Source organism: Glycine max, chromosome 5, assembly GCF_000004515.6.
Source record: "Glycine max cultivar Williams 82 chromosome 5, Glycine_max_v4.0, whole genome shotgun sequence".
NCBI classification, from domain to species: domain Eukaryota; kingdom Viridiplantae; phylum Streptophyta; class Magnoliopsida; order Fabales; family Fabaceae; genus Glycine; species Glycine max.
The window spans coordinates 703,997-731,866 of record NC_038241.2 but is presented as its reverse complement, the minus strand read 5'-3'; the positions used below and the strand labels follow the sequence as shown (position 1 = coordinate 731,866).

The 27,870-nt window shown below is 34.5% G+C and overlaps 2 protein-coding genes and 2 long non-coding RNA genes across 5 annotated transcripts; 2 read left to right on the top strand and 2 right to left on the bottom strand.

Moving 5' to 3' along the window:
• Window positions 1-515: 515 nt before the first annotated feature.
• LOC100782272 (GDSL esterase/lipase At3g27950) lies at window positions 516-3,379 on the bottom strand. The gene is made up of 5 exons (XM_003524494.4): window positions 2,851-3,379; window positions 2,287-2,487; window positions 1,517-1,689; window positions 1,144-1,414; window positions 516-1,020 (listed from the first exon to the last, which is right to left on the bottom strand). The coding sequence occupies exons 1-5, from the start codon at window positions 3,107-3,109 to the stop codon at window positions 785-787; spliced, it is 1,140 nt and encodes a 379-aa protein (XP_003524542.1). The 5' UTR covers window positions 3,110-3,379; the 3' UTR covers window positions 516-784.
• Window positions 3,380-5,385: 2,006 nt separating this feature from the next.
• Window positions 5,386-6,584, top strand: LOC121174938 (uncharacterized). The gene is made up of 2 exons (XR_005891678.1): window positions 5,386-5,708; window positions 5,821-6,584. It is a non-coding gene; the product is annotated as an uncharacterized lncRNA (long non-coding RNA).
• LOC100782806 (L-aspartate oxidase, chloroplastic) lies at window positions 6,396-11,792 on the bottom strand. 2 transcript variants are annotated; one of them, XM_003524495.5, is made up of 8 exons: window positions 11,636-11,792; window positions 10,664-10,807; window positions 9,610-9,961; window positions 8,928-9,170; window positions 8,790-8,846; window positions 8,615-8,695; window positions 8,117-8,178; window positions 6,396-7,636 (listed from the first exon to the last, which is right to left on the bottom strand). In XM_003524495.5, the coding sequence occupies exons 2-8, from the start codon at window positions 10,795-10,797 to the stop codon at window positions 6,622-6,624; spliced, it is 1,944 nt and encodes a 647-aa protein (XP_003524543.1). In that variant the 5' UTR covers window positions 10,798-10,807; window positions 11,636-11,792; the 3' UTR covers window positions 6,396-6,621. The 2 variants fall into 2 exon arrangements, with proteins under 2 accessions (XP_003524543.1, XP_014630869.1); XM_014775383.3 differs by lacking the exon at window positions 11,636-11,792 and adding an exon at window positions 11,538-11,631.
• Window positions 11,793-13,656: 1,864 nt separating this feature from the next.
• On the top strand, window positions 13,657-19,248 carry LOC100814894 (uncharacterized). Its single transcript, XR_003267156.2, has 8 exons — window positions 13,657-14,325; window positions 14,655-14,708; window positions 15,720-15,796; window positions 15,899-16,020; window positions 16,661-16,702; window positions 18,662-18,738; window positions 18,822-18,912; window positions 18,996-19,248. It is a non-coding gene; the product is annotated as an uncharacterized lncRNA (long non-coding RNA).
• The last annotated feature ends 8,622 nt before the right edge of the window (window positions 19,249-27,870 follow it).

Here is a 27,870-nt window from a genome sequence, read left to right as displayed (position 1 = left end):
GAAGTGGCCTTAAAAGAACGCGAGAAAGAAAGAAATGAGAGATTCATTTAAGAAACTTTAGTGATTTTTTTGGTTGGAGTAAAAATTTGATTTAACTATTTAAACTTTTAAGTAAGAAATGTGATATGATTTTACATAGAAGTATGAAATATTAAAAAAATAGAAGAAAAACTTTGATAGATTTGTTTTACGGAGATGCTTTTCTGATTGAGTAGGCCATTGGTGAAAAGAAAAACAACAAAAGATTGTGGGGTGTTCTACAAAGGAAATGAGTATGCTCACATAATCTTAATTTTCTGGAATGTGTTGCAAGAGCATTGGGTATCCAATCTATTTAATTGGATATAGATTTTATTTTTTTTTCCTTACAGAATTAGATTTTTAAAAATTCAATCCATCCATGCTCAAAACATAGCGAGATTATGAAACAGTTGGAGCAAAAGGAATTTTGGACTGAACTATAAAAGGGGCCTGCACTAAAATCCAAATATTTAAGTTGACTAAACAACAAATTCTTGTCTTTCAATCCTTTATAAAGATATACACCATAATCTGGTAGTTGAGCCGTTACAGTGTGACCTCACATTTCCAAAATTGAGCTACAAAAGCTTTTCCCACAACATAAATTATGATATATGTTCTTACTCATGTGCACAGCTCCCCAATTAATTGTTCTTAAACAAAGTGCTTGTTTATGGAAATAATAACAATGTGAAGAATGAAGACCACCCCCATAATGTATGGCACTCTCTAGCTAGTAACGCGTGAACTGAATGAACTATACTCAGAAACATGCCTGCCCTATTTGAACAGGTGGATCAGAGAGGGATCCATAGAGAATTCTTTTAGCAACCCATTGATTTGCTGCTTGAGAGTAGTGTATGCCATCCCAACTAACATGTTGGGAAGGATTTTTGCATGGATTTCCATATACTGTTCCATTTACTATGGCTGTCTTCCCACAATTTATGTGGTAACCATAGTAACTGCCACAACAGAACTCCAATGGACTCACAAAACCTGTCACAAATCAAGCATAGAAATATTACAAGTTAATTGACCAACAGAACAATGATAATTAAGTTGATAACCAAAAACATTGCATTCCCCTAAATTTTGTGACTTCGGGGACTTGAAGATCACCTTGGTTTCTTGCATTGCTGATTAGTTCATACTTGGCAGTATACACATCAACATATGTAAATTTTGCAAGTGGGAACTTTCTCCTTATCTGAAACACTTGGTCCTTGAGCTGCCTGTTAAATTCCTGAGCAAGATCATTCTGAGGTTTTACACAGCCATTTGCATCTACGTTACCCTTCTTGGGCTCATAATAAATGTAACTATAGGGCAAGCAACCAATTGGACCGGTGTTATGAATCCAGAACACTCTTGCCCCTACATTGTATAGTTGCTGAAATGCAAAAAATTACAAGTGTTAGTTACAGAACCAATTCTTATTGCTATATGGCATATCATACCTGATAATGCCATCAAGGCATTGAGGATTGCTTACCTGCACTGCTTGGAAGAACTGGTTTAAGATTTCAGGAATTGACTTTATAACTTGTTCCTGTGAAGTGTGTTGAAGACCAAAGGCAAGATCATTTTGTCCAATATCAAAGGTGTATAGGGCTCTGGAAAAGTCCTCAGGCCTTGGAACACTATTCTTGAAAGGTGGTTCTGTCCCTGGAAACATCACACAGGTTCAAATTGCAATGTCATCAGTCATAAGGAATAACCATCTACTTCTTTCATAAAAATGGTTCTCTTTCAAATATGCCATCAATATTAGCACTTAATGAGAAAGTTAAGACGGGGTTATGACCACACAAAAAAGGACAGGATATAAAATGATTGAATAGTGAATACGAAGAGATATTGGTGTGACATCAATTGAAGAAAAGATAGCAGAAGATCGGTTAAGGTGGTTTGGATATGTACTAAGAAGGCCAATCAAAGAATTGTTGAGGAGAGTAAATTGCATAGTTTTTAGCCTTGCGAAAGAGGGAGGGAGACCAAGAAGAATATTAGAGGAAATTATTAAGAGAGATCATCTTATAGTAAATAATATCACTAAGGATTTGGTCTTTAATCGAACTCAATAGCATCGTGTGATCCATGCATTCGACCTTACCTAGAGAGATAAGACTTTTGTTGATGTTATTTTATTAAATTCAAGATGATGACAGTTCTTGTTGGAAACAATATCAATACACATTCGTCTAGCACACTGACAAAAACACATAAACATGAAAGAAAATGCAGAGGGGAAGAGAAACTAACTGTTGTTAGAAAGCTGATTAAAAAGAGTGTTGGTGCGAGACTTGAACAGTAGGAACTGAGCTACTTGAAGGCCAAGAGGGAATGGACTAAAACCACCAGGCCGAATGGAGGAGCCTCCTACTGCAAAGTTTGCACCATGCCTGTAATTGGATCCAACTGAGTCCAAATATGCATTCAGGTATGGCAGCTTCAACTCTTCAGCTGCACATGTCCATACACACAAAAAGGAGATATACATAAGAAATGTATAAGATAGGGCCTATTTCGGTAAACTTATCCAGAAGGATGTCTAGGAGAAGAAAATAAGAAAAATAAAAATAAAATGAATTTCTCCATAAGTTAAATTAGGTTATGTACAAGCTATCTAATCAACAACCACTTTCGTAGTCCAATCAGTGATAGAGTAACAAATAGGGTCAGAATCAGAATGATCCCTCTAAAGATGAGTAAAAAGTTGCCTATTTAATTGATACATACAAATAAAAAAGCTCAAACAAGTCAATGTATTATCTACCTATGGTTATGAATATGTAAAGGGAAATATATAGACTATGCTTTGCTTACTCATAAAATCTATGATGAGACGGCCATCAGAAGCCCTTCCTGAGAGGCTTCCAAAGAAGCTTATGCCATTAGGAGGCTTCACCCCTGTGAATGCTGCAAAAACAGCTCCTGTGTCTGAATTTGAGTCACCAAAGTTGTAAATTGCTGGGAACCAACATTTGCTGAAGTTAGAGGCATTCCCAGCTGAAACTTGAATGAATGTGCATGCTACACAGAGATTGAACCACACAACTACATAAAGCAGCCTCCTACAATTCATGGTTGTGGTAGCAATCACTATAAGTCTTACTAAGAAAATTTGTTTCTTCAAAGTTTTCCTCTACCACTCAATAAATAGGGATCATGAAGTGGCTTCCTTAGACTCCCGTGAGGCAATTACTATTTCATGCCAACTCTGAAGAAGAGAGATTTATATCACCGACAATATTTTCTCTCAATAAAGTTATTTTCACATAAGTTTGTGGCATGACTGTTATTGTCATTTTATTATTTTTCTTTGATTTTCATTCATAAACATTGTTGTGCAAAATTCATGCTCTCTCTCTTGCTTTGGGGAATATTTTTGTTTCATGTTTGAAAAGAGTTAAATGGACTTTTTCTTTTTTCACTCTTAGATTTTTTAATATGAAAACGAAAAATTCACAAGCAGCATCGATAACGGAGTAATCATTTTATGAATGCTATAAATGACACATTCGTGTACTGTAAGTTACCATTTTTTATCATTTTAGAAGTCTCTACATTACACTTTTTTTACTTTTTATGTGATATGTTAGTATCAAGTGAATGATTTTTTTTGGTTAAGCGTTGTCATTTCAAAGCGTTTGAAGTATATTATTCAATTTCAATTACAACATTTTTTCGGGTATTTTCCAAGTTGAGTCTGTTTTACCTTTTTTGATTTCCTTTTATCAAGTTTTGAATTCAGGATTTCCGGGTTGCTGGGCCCTTTTCTGTTTGTACTATGTATTATGTAACAATATTTTCACATAACTCGATAAATAATACTATCTTGAAAAAGAAACACAAAGTAATAACAAAAGTGAAACACGTGGCAATCAAATTTCTCTTTATCAAACTCAAATCCAGGCACCAAAAGCAATAGTGCTTGATGTCCTAAACGAGGATGATGGACAGAAGATCTGAAATTCCAAATCGAGGATTATTTTATAATATTAATTTGCACGAAGTTAGAACAAAAGTCATAAAGCCCTTCAATGACAATCATTTATTTGCAATTATTAATGCTTGTATTTTATCTTAGTGTCTTGATTAACGATTCAAACACATTCTCTTTCTTTGATGAGAAGACTCACCAAATTGATTCGCAACTTAGGAGTGAAGGATAAGGTTCAATGATTGGCGGTGAAGGCTCAGAGTTCACAGCAGCCATCAATGATGCTCGGAGATTCGCTGCATCAGTTCGCTAGTTCTGTGATGAAATTGGCCATGAACGGTCCTTCTATTTAGTGTGTGTTTCAACATTGAATAATTTTGAAGTAATGTGATTTTATTAAAATTGATAATATAAAATTTTAAATTTAACATAAAAACTACTCAAAATTATTTAAATTCGAAATCAATCTTGTATCTATAATTAATTCTAAACTCTTTTTGTGAGGTAAAATCAAACATTTGAAAATGCTTCACGTATGTATGTTTAAGGAGATAAATACCATAAGTTAAGGAAAACCTCCACAATTGAAGGCACTGTTTATAGCTGTGACCAAAATTCAACAGTAACTAGATCCAAACTCGCGAGCCCAAATTTCAACATACCCATTATAAGCAACTGTTAAGGAAATTGCTATGCGCACCATTTGTTTTGCTGGTACACCCAAGATAACATATATAATTCCCATATTACCCTTCTATAATTGGTTTACAGATTCACAATCCATAAGCCAATTAGGGATCAGCAATCCGCATGTCATATATGGATTTTTGATCCGTAATTGATTTACGAATTCGCAATCCATAAGCCAATTATGGATCCATAATTGACTTACGGATTGAGGATCCGTAAACCAATTATGGATCGGCCCAATTCATAACTGACCCATATGATTTTTTTAAAATTTTTTCAAAAATATGTTTTACAAATTAATTTAAAATTACCGATCTGAGTAGGAATCGAACCTGACTTTCGAATTAATTTACAACCCCTAAGTCTCAAATGGATTGGACAATCCATAAGTCTCATACGGATTGGGCCAATTACAGAAGGGTAATATGAGAATTACATATGTTGTGCTGGGTGTACCAGAAAAACAAATGGCGCACGTAGCAATTCCCAATTGTTAATTGCTAGATAACATAGTGATCAGTCTGGTGGTTTCTTTGATCTTACTCGCATAGTATCTGTCAAATTTATGTAAAATCTGTGCAGTAAAAAAAAATGAAAATTTTGATATGCATGATTAAAATAAAAAATAATATCAAATGATTGAATTTGTTAATTTCGTATTTTACAGAAAATTATTAAGTAATGTAGGTGTAAAAGTCTGACACCTAGTGATAATTGATCTTGTCCCTTTTATTTAGTTGGACAGCATACTTCAATTCACACAATGAATATCTCTCTCTTGAATTACATTAAGGGGTGACCCATGGAAATTGAGTTATTGGTTTTATGCATCAAAAGTAAAATGACGTGGGGATTACACAACGACATCAGCTTAATACCTTTCAATTGATCATTTGATCCTGTCCCTTTTATTTGGTTTGACAGCATATTTCAATTTACAGTATGAATATTATCTCTCTTGAATTACGTGAAGGGGGTATCACATGGAAATTTTGACGGTTACTGGTTTTATTCAACAAAAGTATAATGATGTAGGGATTAAACCTTGCTGGTAATTGTAGAGATTATACACCATTGTTGTATGTTTGAGCCACTTTATTTCCATGTTTTCTTTCAGCTTGTGTTTAGAAGGGTTTCTTATCCTATATTTATTTCCCCTGTAGAGTGAAGGATCACGGGATGGATTGGATTGCAAAGGAGAAGAAGAGCAACAATTAAAAGAGTGGGAATGTGTGAATGAGGAGAATGAAGGTAGTTCTAATTCTGATTTTTCTAAATGATTATGAGCATGTTTGTTTAAACACTGCAACCAATTTTCACTCTTTCGGATGAATAAAAACGCAGAAGTAACAAAATTGTTACCTTTGGGTCTTATGCCTTAGAATGATACAAAGTCCGTTGAAAACATCTAAACAAACATGCACTAAGATTGCACACATACCTCAAGTCGCATGTGCGATTATCATTTTCCAATGTTCTATAGTTTGTATGATGACAACGGTAAATGATTGATTACAAACCACCTCTATATCACTCTATATATGCTTTCTAACAAGCATTAACACTACTCTGTTAATAATATGATTATTAATAGTGAATGATGGTGTAACCCTATCACAGGTTTTCCTAATTTCCTGCACATCAAGAATGTCAAGTACTAATCACCTGCTTATGTTTCTTGAGCAGGCACATGAAGTATGTTGAGAATCATGATATCATATAAAAAACAAAATAAAAGTCTCTAAAATCTGAGATTTGATTGCAAAGTAAACCTGATACATCTGACTGAGATTGACCCAAATTACCTATAGGGAATATATTTCTTGCTAAGTTGCTATAGTTAAACAATGAATGAAGTAAAATCAGAAAACTATAAGGGAGTAGACTATCACTTTAAGGTTCTTATTTCACTAGATTTCAATTAAATCTACCCATTTATACGTATTGTGGCACAATTTGATGCCTTACTGGTACATGGGCTGCTTGTGTAATTGCCGAGAACTCCATGTACTGTTTACAGGTGAACTTGGAAAAATGATTGTTGGAAGTCTCTTACTCTCCTCGAGATAAGGAAAATCAACAGTGTAATGTAGTCCACGGCTCTCATGCCTAGAAAGCGCACTGCTGACCACCAGCTTTGCACAACAAAAGAGGTTTCTCATCTCACAGATCTCAGGCCCGACCATTGTTGGCTTCCATCCATGCTGAAACAGAGACTCCTCCCATTTAGCTTCTAAACTACCAATTTTTTGCTCAGCAGTCTCTAGTCTCATTGTGGACCGAACAATTCCTACATAGTCCCACATGATGGATTGCAGTTCTGCCCTCAATTCCTTTGTCGTTGACATAATTTTGTCTGTGACATTACTTCCGAGTGGCAAAGGCACAACGGGTCTAGGCCACAAGTTTGATGCAGTCAGATCAAGGCTAGAGCCCTTCATGTGATCAACTGAGGGCTGCACAGCTCTTCTTGCAAAAACCAGTGCCTCAAGCAATGAGTTGCTAGCAAGTCTATTTGCTCCATGCAAACCTGTGCATGCTACCTCACCAGCTACATACAGACCTTTCACATTGGTCTCTCCTTGGAGACCAGCTTGAACTCCTCCACACATGTAATGAGCAGCTGGAACAACTGGGATTGGACGACGAGTTATGTCCAAACCATACTGGAGACACGTAGAAGCAATGTTGGGGAAATGGGAGAGAATTTCCTCCTTGGGCTTGTGACTTATATCGAGGAGCACATACTTCTCATGACGCTTTTTAAGTTGGTCGTCTATACTTCTTGCCACCACATCCCTTGGAGCAAGCTCTGCCCTCTCATCATACAAGGGCATGAATCTTTCCATGCCAAAATTATAAAGGATGCCCCCATCACCTCTGACAGCTTCAGTTATCAGAAATGCATTTTCCCGAGGCTTGGTTGGTTTAATAGGAAGCCCTTCATCAGCTAAGGCAGTTGGATGGAACTGCACAAACCTGGATAAATCATGATTTTGAATAAACAATGTCATAAGAGTGAAATAGGATATATAAAGCTGATAAATTCCATCATATACACACAGACACTGCCAGTGCATGTGTATTTTATAATGGAATACTACACAGATCATCACATATTAACTTCAAACGCATTGTAAACTGCATTGCTTATTTACATTCATTTTTTTTTAAAAAAAAAGTTCAGTGCTACAAAAAAATGCTCCATATGGCCACTAAGAGTCCAACATAATTCTCTAATTAATCTTCTGCATTGGAAGCAATTAAGTTGCTCAGATAATTCTGCACTGAAATGCAACTACGTTGATTTTGATTATGCATGTTCTCAAGTCATCAAAATTACTGCAAGACTTGTCACAGACATCCTGAACCGGTGGCACTTTTTGTTTATTCAGTATGACTGGCATGAGATATTCATTAGGCGGTAAATATTCGGAGTGTTGAAATAAATCTACTTACTCCATGTTGGAAATCACAGCTTGAGCTCGGTGTGCCATGGCAATTCCATCTCCAGTGGCTACCTGTGATTAGAAAAAGTAATCAAATTAACATGGAAATAATAAGAGTAGCCATATAATTCAGGTTACACAGCAAAAACAGGTTGAGACATTAAGGGTGCAACAAGAATAGGATGATTCATTTCAGTACAGTGAACACTTAAATAAGCAAATTAAATTACTTAATGCTCAACATTTATACCTTAATCATGCATTATAAAATTTATAGTATATCATCCAAGTGAATTAATGACATAAAGAATTTTATTTTCAATTTTTTTACTTCAAGATAATACTCTGTTTTCATTAATGAGTTCAGATATTGTATAAAACTACATTATAAGCTCATACTAGAGCATTCTAATTTCCATCATGATTATGTTCTTGCATACTTAAAATAAATAATAAATCAAGCAGTAAATGGGAAAGGAGAATTCAAGCACTTGAAAAAGAAGACTACCAGAGGATTTGTAGTTTTAGGATAAATATGTCCAGCTCCACCTGACGCAAGTAAAGTGACCTTTGAAAGAAATCTAATCACCTAAAAGCTAAAAAAAATGAAATTTTAGAAAATATATTCAATAATGGCAGTGATGTTCTTCTAAAAAAATCAAACACATAATTGCTTTTCCCACCTCTAGGGTTTTAGAATTCAGTGTGTCAACACCAAGACAAATCATATCAGATCGATCCTGCAGCACCAGTGACATGCTTTAGTTAGTGAATAGTCAAAACATTCAAAATACTCTAGGAAAACCATGTATGCTACAAACCTGACAAGTGAGAAGATCTATAGCAAAATGGTGTTCAAACACAAAAATTCTGGGATTACTGATAACTTCCTTCAGTAGAGCCCGTTCAATCTCTTTTCCAGTCATATCAGCAGCATGAACAATTCTATGATGTGAATGACCCCCCTCTCTCATTAGATGCAAGTTACCATCTTCCCCATGATCAAATGATGCACCCATAGCAATCAGTTCTCTGACTCTTTCGGGTCCTTCAGTGCAGACAACCTGGAATAATCAAAGTTAATCAAATTCTCAATACAGCAGTCATAGAACCTAGTAATCATTATTTATCACCTAAAGATACATGGCAATTGTTGCATGTTAAAAATAAACATTTCCCTTGAATTCAAGCACAATACTGATCAGTTCCGTAAGTTAAGGATTCACTAGAATTCCATGCTTAGCAATTGCCAACAAGAACCAAGTAAATGAATTGTACTTCAAATTGAAAACACCTTGTTTGTGTAATTTGTTGGTACAGAACATTACTATCAGCAAATGGAAATATACATTGGAAAATGAAAATTTGGTTCATAAAACATCTTAATATTTTTGCAGCTTAAGGCATATTCAGATGTAATTAGTTTAATGTTCCAGCCTTCCATGACATAGATCAGGTTGTAAGAATGATTTAAAATGTAGACTTAATAGGAGCAGAACATACCCGGACGCTTTCCTCATCACAAAGATATGCCCCAGCCACAATGGTGTCCTTAATGTGACTCTCCACAGAATCTGAAGGGCATAGCACAGCACTAACACCACCTTGAGCATAATTAGTATTGCATTCATGAGACTCAGCCTTGGTTATCACTGCAACAGATCCATATTTTGCAACTTCAAGCGCATATCGGAGGCCAGCAATTCCACTCCCAATGACGATAAAGTCAAAGTATTTTGTGGGACTATCTTTCTTCCATGAGGAAATGACTTTGAAGAGTTTCTGATCCTTATGAAGTGGAGGTGCAGAAAACCCACATCTGTGTATCTGCAGGACCTTGGATACCACTTTAGACCTAAAATTTTGCACCCCAAAACAATGAAAAATCATTAATTCAGCTATGACAGATGAACCAGAAAGTGAAGATCCTTTTCCATTCAGTCTCTTTCTGATCAAATTTTCAGAAGCTACTACAAAACACTTCAGTACAAATAGACAATCAATGTATAATAATGGTACAACTTTTTTCATTACAGATAGAGATTTCTAGCCAGCTCCCACAATTTTTTACCTCAAACAATTTTAAGTAAACACTGTGCAAGTGCTACAAATTACAAAACATGATGATAACTTGATCAAAATCAATATTGCCATTTGTAAACTCTAAAAAGCCGACCAGAGCTGCATATGCATCAGAATTTGCAAATTTAACCAGTATGAAAGGTAAAAGATCTTATGCAAACAGGTAAACTTCCATCAAATACAAGTCTAGACTCTACCGAAGAAAACAAGTGTTCCTTTTTAGGCATTTTATCATAGCCAGATATGAGCTTACTACTAGTATGATTCCTGGATCAGAATCTTCTAACCTACCTTGGCAATAAAACTATATGTAAAAGTTATAACTGCAATAAAAATCATATGAACTTATGCAAACAAGTATAACTTCACACAACAATTAACACTTGAGAAGCAACGATAACTCCTTTTTAGACATCAAAACAGACAGTGAGATATGCAATAATTATTAATACAATTCCAGGATTAAAATCTTTACCATGAAAGATCTTTTTGTAAGAATCCCGTGTTAGGCACATCAGAAAAGGAAGCACTCCTTCTGTAGCTGTGTCCCTTGCAGTTTGTCACTCCATAATGCAGTGCACCACTTACAGCAGGAACACAAGTTGCCATTACAATGCCCCTGTAAAAAAAAAAAAGCAGAAAGATATTAAATTAAAGAAAAACTACAAACATGAACTCTTCACTTAGGCATTTTAGACATTTGCCATCGCAATGAGTCAAAGAATAAACAGTTCCATTGAGAGAGGAAAATGTGATCTAATGAAACAGTTGCAACACTTGGTTTAAAAAAAAAACAGTGATACAAGAAAGTTAAGAAAGGCATAAAAGTAAAACACCACCATCCTTAACATTCCAAATCAGCGTAAACAGGCTTCCAATCTGGAAATTATCAACAACCATATATGCAGAACCAAATTCCAAACTTAGCAATACATGCAAACTCTTATTTCGTAAATGAGCATTAAAAATTAATGTGAAACACGGGAAATTCACTCAAAAAAACAAACTAAACACCCCCTCTTTCCCTCTTCCCAGATGGTGAAAGTCAAAGAAAAAGAGAAATATGATACAAATCTTTCAACAGAGCAAATAAAGTTCAGATTTCAGAAACAACAAAGAACAAAGAACAATTTTTTCACATACGGTTGGAGAGAGAGAGATTAAAAGAGAGAAAAGAGTAGGAAGAATATGCAGTTGGACAAACCAACCAACCAAAAAAAGAAGAAAAAAAATACCCACCAAAAAACACACACGAAAACACAACCTTTGGGATAAGAAATTGTTTATTTAACAACAACACAAGAAGCAAGTTTTGCAAGAACGTTGAGAAGCAAAGATAAACAACCCACCAGCTAGCGTTCACGTTTTTGTGATGACACTGATAGTGAGATTGAACATAAAAATGGTAAACGTAGAGAGAGGAGACATAACATAACAGCGTGCGTACCTTGTTGTTATTGTTCTTGTGTCAGGGGCGCGGACACGAAGAAAAAACTAAGGGAACTACAACATATGTGGGTCGCGTTGGTTCGCGGAAAATAAATACACACAACACAAACACAAAGTCACGAACACAAACACTAAATGCTTCTAGAATATGTGCTCGTAACGTAACTGAAAATTACATAATAAACTATTAAATGGGTTCCTCACTTGTTTGTTTCTTTTAATTTTTCACCATCATAGATCGGATAACACCGACCTTCACACGGAATATTTCTTTATTTTAGTTACTATTTTTATTGGTATGGCATATCATGGACTTGGTTGATTATTCATTTTCGTTCAAAAATCTCTCTTGAATATTTTTGGTAAAATTCTTCTCTTTTGATTATATTTTTTATTAATAAAATTTAAATTTAAGATCTTATTTAAAGAGATAAAGGTTATTATCATTGTTAGTATTATTCCAACTAGTTTTAAATATGTGATTTTTTTAGAAGATAAGTGGTTTTTTGTTGAGAAAAAAATTATGGTTTATCTAGATCAAGTAGGATTAACTTTTGTAAAAAAAAATATAAAAATTGGGTAATTGTACTACTGATTTTGATTTTTTTTTCAATTATCTCAATTCCATGCAAGCCGATTACATTTAGATTAATCCGGATGAAAATCAAAAATGAAAATAAAGTATAGTTAATAGAAAATTTAAAAATTTATTTATTTACTTAGTCATTAATTTTTTTATAACTTTACTTATCCTTATTTTAAGTTTCAGTACTTATACCCGAAAACTGTAGGTTTGCACGTGCATTAAAATGAAGTTTTTGTACCTGTCGAAAACAACAGAAGAACAAATTTCATGATGATATAAAACTGCTATAAAAAAACAAAAAAATCGGGCAGCAACCAATAGCCACAAGAGATTGTGTAGAAATTTAAATTTACAATTTTCTCATATAGAAAGTAAAACTTAAAATGAAAACAATTATAGAGGATCCATTAAAAGAATCGGATTAAAAGTTTTATCAATTAAGTCGGATTTGTCTTATAACATTTTATAATTTTTAATAAATTTTAATTAATAATACAAATATATATTTAAAAGAATAAGTTAAAAAATATTTTTAAAATGTTATTTGGTTGACTATTGAAGTTGAGAGGAGGACTAGTATAACGCTTTTGATGAAAAGCGCCCACCATCAATTAGAATTGGAATTATGGACAAAAGTGAATTGGATTCGAAAATGAAAGAAATGTTCCTTTTCTATGGTCAAAATCAATTATGAGAAAGTGACCAGACATTAATAAAAGACTCCCAACAAGACAAATTGAAGTTGGCAACTTGCCCATTTCTTGGAACCTTCACCAACCAGTAATTACCACTAATAGTATTGCATCCTACAAGGGGTTAGTGGTGGGATTAGTACCTACATCTGGATAATAAGGTAATCTTCTTTTTCTGTGTGTGGGGTTTTCTCTCATCAATATTTTTTTTTTATATATATATTTATAGCTCCTACTCCAATGTGATGGGAGTAACTATTTGCAAAAATACTCTAACTTTCAAGTTAAAATTCTTTTCAATATAATAAATAAAAATAATAATGTTACCTCGAGAACCTTATTAGTAATATACATATATTAATAGATCATAGGTTCTTGGGTCTTATCTCAGGATTAATGGTAATACTAACATGTGATTAGTTGCTATTTGGGTCCTCATGGTGATTATATTACATTTAATGAACTTTCTCCCTTTAATCTATAATGATTCTCTTGTATTGTAATGGGTGGTTAGGCCTTGGGAGGTACTCAGCCTAGGCCAGTGGACATGTGTGTACATCTCAACTTTTTTCACAAGGGGTGTTTAGGACTTGGTCGAAGGGATATACAACTTAGATTGATCGATATTCTAGTTGGGATTTGACTATGGCCTAAGGAATATGAATTTGTTGAATCATATCTATATCTTATCAATATAATAAATAAAACATTTCATTCTTTCAAATTTTAAATTGTCATCTATATACTTTTAAGGAATAAAATGGTGATTTATCTTATAACAATTGACTTAAATTTCATTGTTTACAAAATGGTAGGAAGAAAATGCCAAACAAAAAACAAAAAGCCTGCAGGGGTAGTATGGTAAACGCACGTAGAAGTTGAAACCGTCATGGTCAGTGTAGCCACGGTGGTGCGAGAATGGAGCGCGCGAACACCGGATTCACAACGAAACCCTACGTAGAAGGTAGAACTGTTGCTGCTGCGTTTCTTTTACTTACACTCACTCAATTGAAACTTGAAACCCTAGAAGAGAAGAACGATGTGGAAGTGGTTGTTCTGTCGAGAGCCAGCGCCGCCGCCGATGCCGCCGACGGTGGTGCTGGTGCCGCCGCTCTTCGACTTCCCTCCCCTCGCCGCGCGCAACCGCATGCTCCACCCCATCTACGACGTCGTTTTCGGCAAGCTCGCCATCACCTCCCTCTTCCAGGACTACTTTCACCAGGCCAGGCACTTGACCACCCGAATCATGCTCAAGCCGATCGACAATCCTCACGTCGATGTCATCGCAACCGTATCCTCTGGCCTTTCCTTTCTTATTTATTTTTTCTCATTTAGGTGACTGGTTTCAGGTCCTCTTGATCACAAGCCGGAAGAAAGTATTGCCGGAGATGCGTTGTTTCGCTGGCAAAGGTTTTCTTCTCTATTCTTTGCAACGTTTTAAATTGTGGTCGCGTTCCTTAATATTGTGGGAAATTGCGGATAAATGTGGCCAGTATGGTCACAATTATGGTTGAGGGCACTCTGAAAACCTTGACATTGTGGCCAACCTTAATATTGTGGGAAATTGCAAACAAATGCTGCTGATGTGGCCACAATTATAAAAACCTTGATTTTGCAGCCGAGATAGTAGTTGCAGACTTTTTTTAAAACCTTGATTGTTTGGTTTGGATTGTATTTGTTGTGTTTGTTATTGTTCTGCAGCTTGTTGAGTTGTTTTTTGTTTGCTTTGGTGGGTGCAGTGATGTTAATGATCCTCACACGCTTATGGACCTTTATGTATCCACGTCCGATCCGTAAGTACCTCTTACTCGAATGAATCATTGAATACTAAGGACGTGTTTGGGAAATGGAAGTGAATGGAGTGTATGTTTTCATTTCATATTTGAGAATATTTAAGAATGAAAAGGAATAAAAGATAATAAGGAAGGACAATGCCTAGATGCATTTTTCTTAAGTACTTTTGGTATTTTTTATTTTCCAATTAAAATTGGAGTTTTACCTTGTGGGCACGACGTAAGAACTACACAGATTTTAGTCCCTTGGAAATATTTCTTAGAATTACTACATCAGTATTCAGTACTGGGTATTTTAAAATATTTTTTAATTCTTTTGGTTTCTCTATGGCACATATGTTGAACTTTGGTTATCTTTCTTCTAGTTATAGTGATAAATTGTTTTGTGTATGAATTTCATTGAATATATTGGCCTAAAGAAGTTTGCTTTTGTATTTTTTAAGTAGTCATATCATAAGAATGATAGGCCAAGAGGGAAAAGTAATATATTGCATCCTTGAAAAAGTTGACATTATTGCATCAATCTTTTAGTTCAGTATGGTTCATGCATTAAGGTTTTGAGTGTTTTCATTATATTTAAATTTTAGAATGGAACCTATGTCACACCTGTGATTCATATGTTTATCTTCAAGTGTATGTGTTTATTTGCACATGCATGTAAGGCTACAATTGCAAGAAAGGTAGAGCCATTGACAGAATGAAAGCAATCTATGAGGGCTGAGATTTAGTCAAAGTGGGGCAAGGACAATTAGGGGCAGTTAGAGTGGTTAGTTAGTTAAAGGGGATCAGTTAGACACATATGGAGAATAAGGATGGAATGATTCACTCAATCAATTAGATAGTTGTTTTTTTGGGGGTATTGAAGAATTAGAGAGTTTGTATGAAAGGGGAAATCCATGGAGGACAGTTCTTTCTCCTATTAGGCATTCAATAAAATTGTTTGTTTCCTTTGCTTGTTTTTGTTCCTGTCAATTTCTCATTTTTCTTTCCTGGATTTGTATTTTGTAACAGGATTGGAGAACTTGGATTAATGCTTTATTATTTTCAAGTAGTTTTAGTAATTTTGATTTTATTGATGAACCCAAACAGTCACAAAAAGCTAAACTCTAAAAGCATATTTATCTAACTTGTGTTCATTTTGGATATGATAATTAAGCAAATATGTACATACTAACTTGTGTGCTTTTTAGAAGGAAATGCAAAACTTACAAATTTGATGAACTGGAGTTGTGCCATGGGCTATGGTGTTGGATCAGGCAGCCCCTTGTGTCCATCCTTCAATTTCAACCTTGAGATTGTCAAAAGCTCTCAGGCATGTACACATACTTAAATTGATTAAATTTTGAGATTTAATCAATTTTTTGGATAACTCCTTAGTGAGTAATATAATAATGTGACATGTTATTAAAATGGAAAGTATTGAGTTGTAAGATTTAATCAATATTAAATTTTGTATTAACCTTTCTGATGTATTCTTTGATATTAACATATGATAGTGCAATTAAGAGTTATAAGATTGGATTGGTGGTTGGAAAAGGGGGTTTAAGGGTTGAAGGGGGGGGTCATGGCTTTCAAAACCCCCACTAACATTCTAGCAAAAAACTAACTAACTAGTAAAGAAAAAGGAAAAATATCTGTTGCATTTGTTTTAGCATCTTGATATATATCTTCTTGTATTAGGGAGACTTTTGATTTTCTTTAACTGCGGGGTATGTCCCGTTTATTATTGTATTATTTTGGGTTTAATATAATTTACATTTTTTTCCAAAAAAAAAAAAAAAACTAACAACCAAACACTAGCTGATAAAAAAATGGTGGTGCAATTTAAACCTCAAGCCAATTAAATGGATCTTGGGCTTGGCATTTGTCTGCCATAACATATTATTTGTGTAGTTCTGATTAATATTTTAAGAAGCATTTTACTGAAATTTCAAAGTCTAAATAATCTACAGTTTATTGCCTCGTTCTATCAACATATGGCTGTTCAAAGACGGGTATGTTCTTTTGTCCTCGTTTTCTTTCTTTCCATTGGCTTCTCAGTGGTACTTTGTCTTGATATTAGTGTCGCATGTTTAATTTCTGTAAACAGAATGATGTTTCATTTTTTAATTTATCTGTTAAAACTAAATTATTACTAGTAGGTTTTCCTTGGTTTTCTAAGAATGTGTACATTCATCTACAAGTCTTTTTTAATGTCGTACATGTAATTGATTTTTCCTTTTTCTTTACTAGTTAGCAAGACTGCACTGCTAGGTGTGAAGTACTGGCACAGCCCCAAACAGTGGTGTTCCCGTTTTTGACACGCTGACGACATAGACACGTGTCAGATACGTATTTGTTGTGTCCAGTTTTTTTTTTAAAAAACCTTCTACATGGTTCTGGACACGGGAAGCCAACAGACACGACACAACTTTTGTTTTTTTTTTTTCCAAAATCATATTTTTTTTAAATCTTAAAAGATAAAAGATTAGATTTTAAATTATAATAATAGATTGGATTTTTATTATTTCATTCTTTAAACCCAAGGTGATACATTATATTCTTTCATTTATAAAGTCTATTTTCTCCATACGTTTCTATATGCAATATTAATTTATAATCATTTTTTTATTATAGATATTATAGTCATGAATGGTTAAGTGAAGATTCAAATAGAATTCCTCCTCACCAAGATGGAGAACTTACTCGTGAAAGATTGAAATGTTTCAAAAGGTATTTTGATGATGATAATGAAAGAAGACAAGTGAATATAGAGTTTGCAAACTTTTATGGTGGAAGAAAAGACTTTGATGATATTGACTCTTTAAGGGATAGAAGTCTAATGGAGGCAAAGTCTTGGTGGCTAGCAGTGTTATTAAAAAGTGGTTATGGCGGCGGTACGGCGTTGCGGAATTTCAGAAAAACGCCACCAAATAGCAGTGGCGTTGCGGAATTGCGATAATGGCAGAATAACGTTTTTTTTTTTTAAAAATGTTGTGCGATAGGTGTTGGGCTAACCTGACTCAACCCTACCCGAATTTCTCCTGCAAAAGGAGACTCAGAGCGCAAGCACGAAGCCACGAACAGAACAGCACAACAGTCTCCAGCACGACCAGCAGCAGTCTCTAGCACGTACGACGCACGCGAGGACGACGCACACGGCCGAGCGATAGCGACGGTGACGGCTTCAGTGTTTTGGTGCTGGTTTTTTTTGTTTTTTTTTCTTTTTTCTGTTTGACACCCATTTTTATATCTGGAGTTGTTTTTTTTTTCTTTTTCTGTTTGACATCCATTTTTTATTTTTGACACACCCGTTTTTTTTTTTTTTTCTTTTTGACACATCCATTTTCATGATTAATTTTGAGACGTCTGATGGAGAAGAGAGAGAGGGAGATGCTCCACTACCTTATGATAACAACAAAGATGATTATGTTGGAATTGGAGAAGATGATTAGAGTCTCAACCTTTACTTTACACTTTGTATTATGCTCTTATCCTTTTGTTATTTTGAACTCTTGAATGAGTTTAGTTGGTGTTGGTACTTGATTATTATGTGAACTCATGAAACTTTTTTAGTTTATTTGAATGCAATCCATTGTTTTTTTAATTTTTTTATATATATTTTTTATCTATTGTTGGAGTCCGTGCTTCATAGATTGTTAGTCTTGATATACCAATAGGACTTAAGTTTTCATAAGTTGCAGAGTTGAGGTCACTCCATGAAAAGTTATTTTGAATTAGAAGCTTGTTTACTCAATACCTGGGCCTATTTTTTGAGTTATATTTTGGACGCATTTTCCTTGCGATTAAATACCATAATGCTGATAGGATTCCCTCATTACTTATTTATTCTTGTTAAAATTTACCCGCATTATTGAGATTTCTTTTCCTGAGTTGTAGTAAACGGGCAGATTTAATTTCTTGTTGAATCAGAATATATCGTAATCTGAAAGTTGTAAACTTGACTTTAACAGGTGAAGAACCCCCTTGAAGAGAATTCCGTTGTTGGAATTACAAACTACATTGATTTTGGGTTTGAGTTACAAACATGGTATTCTTTTTGTCTCTAAACAGATATATTCAAACTTATTGCAGTTGCACCAATATGGTACAATCTGATTTTCTCTGTGTCAGTGTTGATGACGCCATAGCAGCAAACAATATCTAAGACCCCACCTTTCAAATAGGTGCATCCTGGCAGGCTAACAAAAACTTCATGCTGAAGGTAGAAAATCGATGCAATGTTTGTGTAGATTTATATATATTATATATGATGCACCTAAGTAGATTATTTCTCATCTTTTTCAGGCAAAGGTTGGACCTAGTAGCTCATCAATGGCTTTAGCATTCAAGTCGTGGTGGAAACCTTCCTTCACTTTCAGCATTTCAAGTGTTTCTAGAGGGATTTTTCTATTCAATCCCGCTTCTGTTCTTTATACCCTGTTGCCTGTTCTTTTTTTTTTAGTGTGACTGGGACTTTTCTTTTCCTTTGCATGTGTGTATTAGGAGGCCAACACTTATATAGTCGTAAGTCATAATACAATGATCAAGAGTGACTTAACTTGCGGCTCGTTTTTTGTTTCTTATTTTTTCGGTGGTTGGGAGGAGTGGAAAAGGGGAGGGCAAAGAAAGTTGGCTTCCCTAGAGATTGTGAAGTTTAAAATATTCCCCGCACATTTTACCTATATTCATTGAATTTATGTTTGTTTCCTTAAAGTTTTGTATGTTCATTCTGTTTTTTGGTCACTCAAAGTTCTAGTCCTGCTTTTGGCTGACCAAGGTTAAGTATCAAGTTCATTATGTGGTACTTAGAAGATTTAAGCAAATTTAGATGGAAATGGTAAATCAAAGTCTAGAGTCTAGAGTCTAGACTATAAATTATAATTACTGTCTCAAAGTCAAGGAATGAAATTTCTTTCGGCCTTTCTTTTCTCTATTTTCTTTTTCTTAGAGAGGAAATGATGTAGTTCCATATGAAGCTTGTAGGTCTTGGATCTTCTTCATCAATGGAGTCCTTTGCTTCTTGAAGTTTGATGGCAGCGGAATGGGGAAGGAGAAAGATAATTGGAGACGTCACTTCAAGGAGAAGATGAGTCTAGAAGAAGCTCACCACCATAGGAAGTCATGGATAAGAGCTTAAAGGTAGGAGAAGATGAATGGAGGGAGAGGGAGAGAAGGAACACGAAATTTTGTGCCTCAAAAGAGGTCTAAACTTTGAAGTTTAATTCTCATATGATCAAAGTTGAAAAAATGCACACATATGACCTCTATTTATAGCCTAAGTGTCACACAAAATTGGAGGGAAATTTGAATATCTCTATTCAAATTTCACTTAAATTTGAAATTGAATTTGTGGAACCAAATTTTAGAGTCAAAATTTCACTAATTATGATTAGTGAATTTTAGCTATGCTTCAGATCACTAATCCAAGATCAAGTCAAAGATTTCTCACTAAGTATGCTTAAGTGTCATGAGTCATGTAAAGCATGAAGGACACACACAAAGTGACTATATGATAACAATGAGGTATAACAAGCAAATACTCACCTCCCCCTCTAAAATTTAATTGGATTGGGCTTCTTCCAATTCAATTAAATTTATTTCCCAACCCACACGTCAAATATTCACTCAATGCATGTGAAATTATAGAACTATCCCTAATACAAAAACTAGTCTAGGTGTCCTAAAATACAAGGGCTGAAAAATCCTACATTTCAAGGGTACCCTACCTACATTATAGAGCCCTAAATACAAGGTCTAAAAATAATGAAACCTTAATCTAATATGTACAAAGATAAGTGGGCTCATACTTAGCCCATGGACCTGAAATCTACCCTAAGGCTCATGAGAACCCTAGAGCCTTCTCTTGCATCTTTGATCCAATCTAGTTGGAGTCTTCTATCCAATGCCCTTGTAGGGTAGGATTGCACCATTCCATTAGTTAATTTTAGCTATGCTCCAGCCCACTAATCTAAGATCAAGTCAAAGATTCTCCACTAAGTGTGCTTAGCTATGCTCTAGTCCACTAATCCAAGATCAAGTCAAAGATTCTCCACTTAGTGTACTTAGATGTCACCATGCATGTAAAGCATGAAGGACATGCATAAAGTGTGATTATATGATGTGACAATGAGGTGTAACAAGCAAATGTTCACCTCTCCCTCTATAATTTAATTGGATTGGGCTTCTCCCAATTCAATTAAATTTATTTTCCAACACACACGCCAAATATTCACTCAATGCATGTGAAATTACAAAATTACCCCTAATACAAAAACTAGTCTAGGTGCCCTAAAATACAAGGGCTAAAAAATCTTACATTTCAAGGATACCCTACCTACATTATAGAGCCCTAAATACAAGGCCCAAAAATAATGAAACCTTAATCTAATATGTACAAAGATAAGTTGACTCATACTTAACCCATGGGCCTAAAATCTACCCTAAGGCTCATGAGAACCCTAAAATCTTCTCTTACATTTCTGGCTCAATCTATTTGGAGTCTTCTATCCAATGCCCTTGCGGGATATGATTGCATCAGGAAATAGGTTGGGGAGAGGTTGATTTTAAAAAAAGTATGATCAATGATCTTGGTACTGTATGTTTCAAGTGCTGAGAATGCCTTGTTCTTCTGTAACCACTTGAAATCGTGTTGATGGTAAAATGCAATATGGATTTGGCATCCAAAGTGAGAGTCTCAGGGAAGTCAGGTTCAATCATTATTTTAAACTAACAATCTTATCATATCTTAAATTTTAAATTTTAGTTTCATAATTTTTTATAACTAATAGATTTATTGTATAATTAAAAATTATGATTTAATATTTTTGTAACTAAAAAATTTAAATTATTTTTAATTATGATTTCAATATTTTTCATAAGTAACAAATTTAATATCTTTTAAATATTTGTTATGATTTTTTTTAAAGTTAAACAAATATAATATAAAAATAATAAAAATTAATTGTTTCACCAATCTAATCTTAATTTTAGCAATATAATCTAATCTAATCTAATATTAGTAATAACTAATATATATTTTTTATAAATAAAATCAATACTTAACATATAAATTAGAAAAAATTATAAAATTTTACTAACATTACAAAATAATATTACATTACAAAACAATTTAAATAATAATTGACAAATATATATTTACAATGTAAACAAAAATTTAAAAAAAAAACATTTAGAAGAAAATAAATTGAAAAAAAAATTATTCAACAAAAAAACCCATACAGATCAACAATCTGTATGAACCATACAAATTGATAATGCGTATGAACCATACGTATGAGGTTTTTCTAGAAAAAATGTCATTTTTATCTGTGACATTGCTTCAAACAACAATATCAAACCAATATCAACAACATAAAAAATGTTAATTTAAGGCATATAATTAACAAATCTCCACCTTGCCTTAAATTTCTTATGACCTTAAGCTTTTCACTGTGTGCTAGTGTTGCTCCATCTACTTCCTGTGTCAATTTTTAATCCCCACTGAGTCCAGACACTGTTTGAACTTTATTGTTGGAAGAGCTTTTGTCATCATATCAGCAGGATTATCTAAAGTAGAAATCTTTTCTATTAACACATCACCTTGTGTTACCACATCACAAATAAAATGCATCCTTATATCTATGTGCTTTGTCCTTTCGTGGTACATTTGGTTTTTGGTTAAGTGAATTGCGCTTTGACTATCACAATGCACAACAACTTCCTTTTTACTTACACCAAGATCACCAACAAGACCTTTAAGCCATAAAGCTTCTTTCACCGCTTCAGTAGCTGCCATATATTCTGCTTCTGTAGTCGACAAGGCAACAGTGGACTGCAGAGTCGCACGCCAACTTATAGCACTACCTCCAAGCGTAAAAATATAACCACTCAAGGACCTTCTACGATCAAGATCACTAGCATAATCCGAGCCACAATATCCAATGACATGACTATTGCATTCATTTGTTGCTTTGCCAAACACTAGACCCAGATTAGTTGAACCCCTTAAATATCTGAGAATCCATTTTACTGCTTGCCAGCGAGACTTTCCTGGATTAGCCATATAACAACTAACGACACTCACTGCATGTGCTATATCTGGTCTGGTACAAACCATAGCATACATCAGACTCCCAACTGCATTTGAGTAAGGAACTCGAGACATGAACTATTCCTCCTCTTTTGTTTGTGGTGACATATTTGCCGATAACTTAAAATGGGCCGCAAAAGGTGTACTAACTGCTTTTGCATTGTGCATTCCAAATCTCTCTAGAACTTTCTCAACATAGCTCTTTTGAGATAAACACAACCTTCCAATTTTTCGATCTCGTATAATCTCCATACCAAGGATTCTTTTAGCTGGACCCAAATCTTTCATCTCAAATTCACCACTTAATTGTGTTTTCACCTTATTGATCTCATTTGGGTGCTTACATGCAATTAGCATGTCATCAACATAAAGAAGCAAGTAAATATATGTGTTGTCAAATAGTTTCGTATGATAAACACAACTATCATATTCACTTTTTATGTACCTAATATCAATCATAAATGAGTCAAAACGTTTGTACCATTGTCTAGGTGACTGCTTCAATCCATACAATGACTTCTTAAGAAGACACACATGGTCTTCTTTTCCTGGAACAACGAACCCATCTGGTTGTTGCATATAAATTGTTTCTTCCAAATCACCATGGAGAAAAGCCGTCTTCACATCTAATTGCTCCAACTCCAAGTCAAGCAAAGACACTAAAGCAAGAAGCACTCTAATGGAACTATGCTTTACCACAGGGGAAAAAACTTCATTAAAGTCAATACCTTTCCTTTGTGTAAAGCCTTTTGCTACAAGCCTTGCTTTGAACCTTATCCCATCTTTCTTCTTGTATATCCACTTGCAACCCACAATCTTCTGATCGATTGGTTTCTCAACAAGCTTCCAAGTATGATTCTTGTGGAGGGATTCAAGTTCTTCTTTCATGGCACCAATCCACTGTGATGCTTCATCACAAGTAACTGCTTCGTGGAATGAACTTGGTTCTTGTTCATCATCGATGCTTTCGGCCATGTTGAGTGCGAAAGCAACAAAGTCATCATACCTCTGAGGTGGCCTAGTTTGCCTCCTTGGCCTATCACTAGCCAATGTATGTTCAAACTCTGTAGGTGTCACTTCAGATTCATCATAGATCTCCTCTGGTTTCCGTGCTTCAACTTCAAACTCCACCTTCTTGATATCACCATGAACTTCAACTTTATTATCATGGTCTTTATGTGGTCTTGGGTTAAGCATAGCTGTCTCATCAAAGGTCACGTCTCTACTAATTAAGAGCTTAGATTCATGGTGATATCAAGAAGGTGGAGTTTGAAGTTGAAGCACGGAAACCAGAGGAGATCTATGATGAATCTGAAGTGACACCTACAGAGTTTGAACATACATTGGCTAGTGATAGGCCAAGGAGGCAAACTAGGCCACCTCAGAGGTATGATGACTTTGTTGCTTTCGCACTCAACATGGCCGAAAGCATCGATGATGAACAAGAACCAAGTTCATTCCACGAAGCAGTTACTTGTGATGAAGCATCACAATGGATTGGTGCCATGAAAGAAGAGCTTGAATCCCTCCACAAGAATCATACTTGGAAGCTTGTTGAGAAACCAATCGATCAGAAGATTGTGGGTTGCAAGTGGATATACAAGAAGAAAGATGGGATAAGGTTCAAAGCAAGGCTTGTAGCAAAAGGCTTTACACAAAGGAAAGGTATTGACTTTAATGAAGTTTTTTCCCCTGTGGTAAAGCATAGTTCCATTAGAGTGCTTCTTGCTTTAGTGTCTTTGCTTGACTTGGAGTTGGAGCAATTAGATGTGAAGACGGCTTTTCTCCATGGTGATTTGGAAGAAACAATTTATATGCAACAACCAGATGGGTTCGTTGTTCCAGGAAAAGAAGACCATGTGTGTCTTCTTAAGAAGTCATTGTATGGATTGAAGCAGTCACCTAGACAATGGTACAAACGTTTTGACTCATTTATGATTGATATTAGGTACATAAAAAGTGAATATGATAGTTGTGTTTATCATACGAAACTATTTGACAACACATATATTTACTTGCTTCTTTATGTTGATGACATGCTAATTGCATGTAAGCACCCAAATGAGATCAATAAGGTGAAAACACAATTAAGTGGTGAATTTGAGATGAAAGATTTGGGTCCAGCTAAAAGAATCCTTGGTATGGAGATTATACGAGATCGAAAAATTGGAAGGTTGTGTTTATCTCAAAAGAGCTATGTTGAGAAAGTTCTAGAGAGATTTGGAATGCACAATGCAAAAGCAGTTAGTACACCTTTTGCGGCCCATTTTAAGTTATCTGCAAATATGTCACCACAAACAAAAGAGGAGGAATAGTTCATGTCTCGAGTTCCTTACTCAAATGCAGTTGGGAGTCTGATGTATGCTATGGTTTGTACCAGACCAGATATAGCACATGCAGTGAGTGTCGTTAGTTGTTATATGGCTAATCCAGGAAAGTCTCGCTGGCAAGCAGTAAAATGGATTCTCAGATATTTAAGGGGTTCAACTAATCTGGGTCTAGTGTTTGGCAAAGCAACAAATGAATGCAATAGTCATGTCATTGGATATTGTGGCTCGGATTATGCTAGTGATCTTGATCGTAGAAGGTCCTTGAGTGGTTATATTTTTACGCTTGGAGGTAGTGCTATAAGTTGGCGTGCGACTCTGCAGTCCACTGTTGCCTTGTCGACTACAGAAGCAGAATATATGGCAGCTACTGAAGCGGTGAAAGAAGCTTTATGGCTTAAAGGTCTTGTTGGTGATCTTGGTGTAAGTAAAAAGGAAGTTGTTGTGCATTGTGATAGTCAAAGCGCAATTCACTTAACCAAAAACCAAATGTACCACGAAAGGACAAAGCACATAGATATAAGGATGCATTTTATTTGTGATGTGGTAACACAAGGTGATGTGTTAATAGAAAAGATTTCTACTTCAGATAATCCTGCTGATATGATGACAAAAGCTCTTCCAACAATAAAGTTCAAACAGTGTCTGGACTCAGTGGGGATTAAAAATTGACACAGGAAGTAGATGGAGCAACACTAGCACATAGTGAAAAGCTTAAGGTCATAAGAAATTTAAGGCAAGGTGGAGATTTGTTAATTATATGCCTTAAATTAAAAATAGTAAATATTATTTAAGGTAAATTAATATAAACCATATATATTAATTTAAGTAAATTAATATGGACCACATGTAAGTTAGAGGTTTATATTCTTTGGATCCTATTATAAAAGGGTCATTAAGGTTTATAAATTTTCAATTCCATCAAGAAACATCAGAGAGTTTAGAGAGATAAAGAATTCAAGAGAATTCTTCTTTGTAGTTGTTTTCTTTTCTCATTAATAAAGAGATTCTTTGCAGTATAATTTTCACGTCATAGACGATTAATCACAACAAAAAACAATACAATCATTCATTCAGAAAAGCAACAGCAACCAAGGAGTAACAACACAATGCACAACAAATAAGGATGATAAGGCTAGTAGCAAAGGATCAGGAGCCACCAACAAGAAAAATCACAAACACCTCATCAGCATTCACAAAGGAAGAAGTAGCACCAACCGAGTGAAACAACAAAGGAAAAAGGAAAAAGAAGAACCACATCGACGCAGGAAGTGGAGGAAGAAGAAGGAAGGAAGAAAAACAAAAATGACACATGAATAGTAATTCGTATGCACGAGTTACTCTTGTTTTTCATAAACAAAAGATAAGGATATTTTAATCTTTTTATCTTTGTTATTGGATGTTCCAGCAAAATTATTGGGTACCCAAGACATTCGGGTTTGGCATTAAGTCATCTTCCTATTCAATATTAGTAAAAAAATCTGAACAGGCAGTTAAGTAACTCATTATTACAAGACGTGTGAACAACGGTGGAGGAATTGAAGATTCATTACGACTATATAAATTCCAACAGCGGTTAGTTAATTAATAAATGGCTTTGCTTGAAAAGTTTCGTTCGTTGAACACAAAAAAGAAAGAAAAAAAAAGGAAAAGAAAGAAAACTGTCGGTTCTGCTTTCAGGCTCGGGGCATGTTTCTTTCATTTTAGTAATATACTGGCGTAATATCGTGTGCATGAGAGTTTATAATTTATGATTTGCTTATATTATTATATTTTTTAATAATAAATTTATTAATTGTTTTTAAATTTTATATATATCCGTATATATGTATATATGTAAAAAAATATATAAGATAATTATGAATTTATATATATATACTTTTCATATAACTCGTGACATGTATAAAATTTTTATACATAATGCATATTTTTCATATATATTAATTCGTAACATACAAATCTATCAAATTAATTTATATATTAATATCTTATTGATAATTAACTTATTAGTAATTAATTTATTTAGATTAGTTAATTTATCATCTATTATATTAATATTAATTAATTTATTTAATTATTAATTATATTTATTTGAATTAAAAATAAAGTTATCTGATTTAATACTTTTTTTGAAAGAAATAAATATAAAATTGTCATCTTCTCATAAAAATAAATATTCTTTTATATATATATATATATAGTAGATGAGTAATTTCCGGTATTTCTTGATGACGTGGTAGTGGTGGATCTTCCTGTCCTTGGGAAGAAATTCTCATTGTTCAGTAGATGGCAGTACCATGTAAAGATTAGATCTTTTTCTGTTGTTAGAAGACTTAATCTCGCTGTGGAATTGTACATCACAGTGGATAGGTTCTAGAGAAATTTTTTACCATTGTTTCATTTTGTTGCAGAATTCTATCGAAGATTGGGGTCCAAAACCTTCCGCTTCTTCAACTTCTGGTTTGATCACCCAAACTTCAAATCAGTGGTTGGCATTTATCTAGATTTAAAGACAAGCTTAAAGCTCTCAAATTGGACAATCTTCTTGCCCAAGTCAACTGGAAGTGGCGGAGACTATAATTCCAGATTCTTTGATTCAGATATGAAGGCTAGACAGACAAGTTTTGAAACTTGGGTGGGTGGATGATGTATAAGGTTAGGAAGCATTTCAGCAACAGACCTCTCCTAGATGATGTTGAGTTTAAGTCTTGTTTGCTGCTTTGAATTATGCTCCGGTCTATCTGTCAATCGGGGGTAGTCAACA

Bases quoted from the DNA above. Each gene is read 5' to 3' on its own strand.
- LOC100782272 (XM_003524494.4), bottom strand. From the start codon at position 3,109: ATGAATTGTAGGAGGCTGCTTTATGTAGTTGTGTGGTTCAATCTCTGT. The intron at 2,488-2,850 runs GTAAGCAAAGCA...GGACATGTGCAG, and splicing joins TCTCATCATAGATTTTATGA to CTGAAGAGTTGAAGCTGCCA. The intron at 1,021-1,143 runs GTGATCTTCAAG...GATTTGTGACAG, and splicing joins CAGCAATGCAAGAAACCAAG to GTTTTGTGAGTCCATTGGAG.
- LOC100782806 (XM_003524495.5), bottom strand. From the start codon at position 10,797: ATGGCAACTTGTGTTCCTGCTGTAAGTGGTGCACTGCATTATGGAGTG. The intron at 9,171-9,609 runs GTATGTTCTGCT...TGATTATTCCAG, and splicing joins GTGATGAGGAAAGCGTCCGG to GTTGTCTGCACTGAAGGACC. The intron at 7,637-8,116 runs GTAAGTAGATTT...TGATTTATCCAG, and splicing joins GCTGTGATTTCCAACATGGA to GTTTGTGCAGTTCCATCCAA.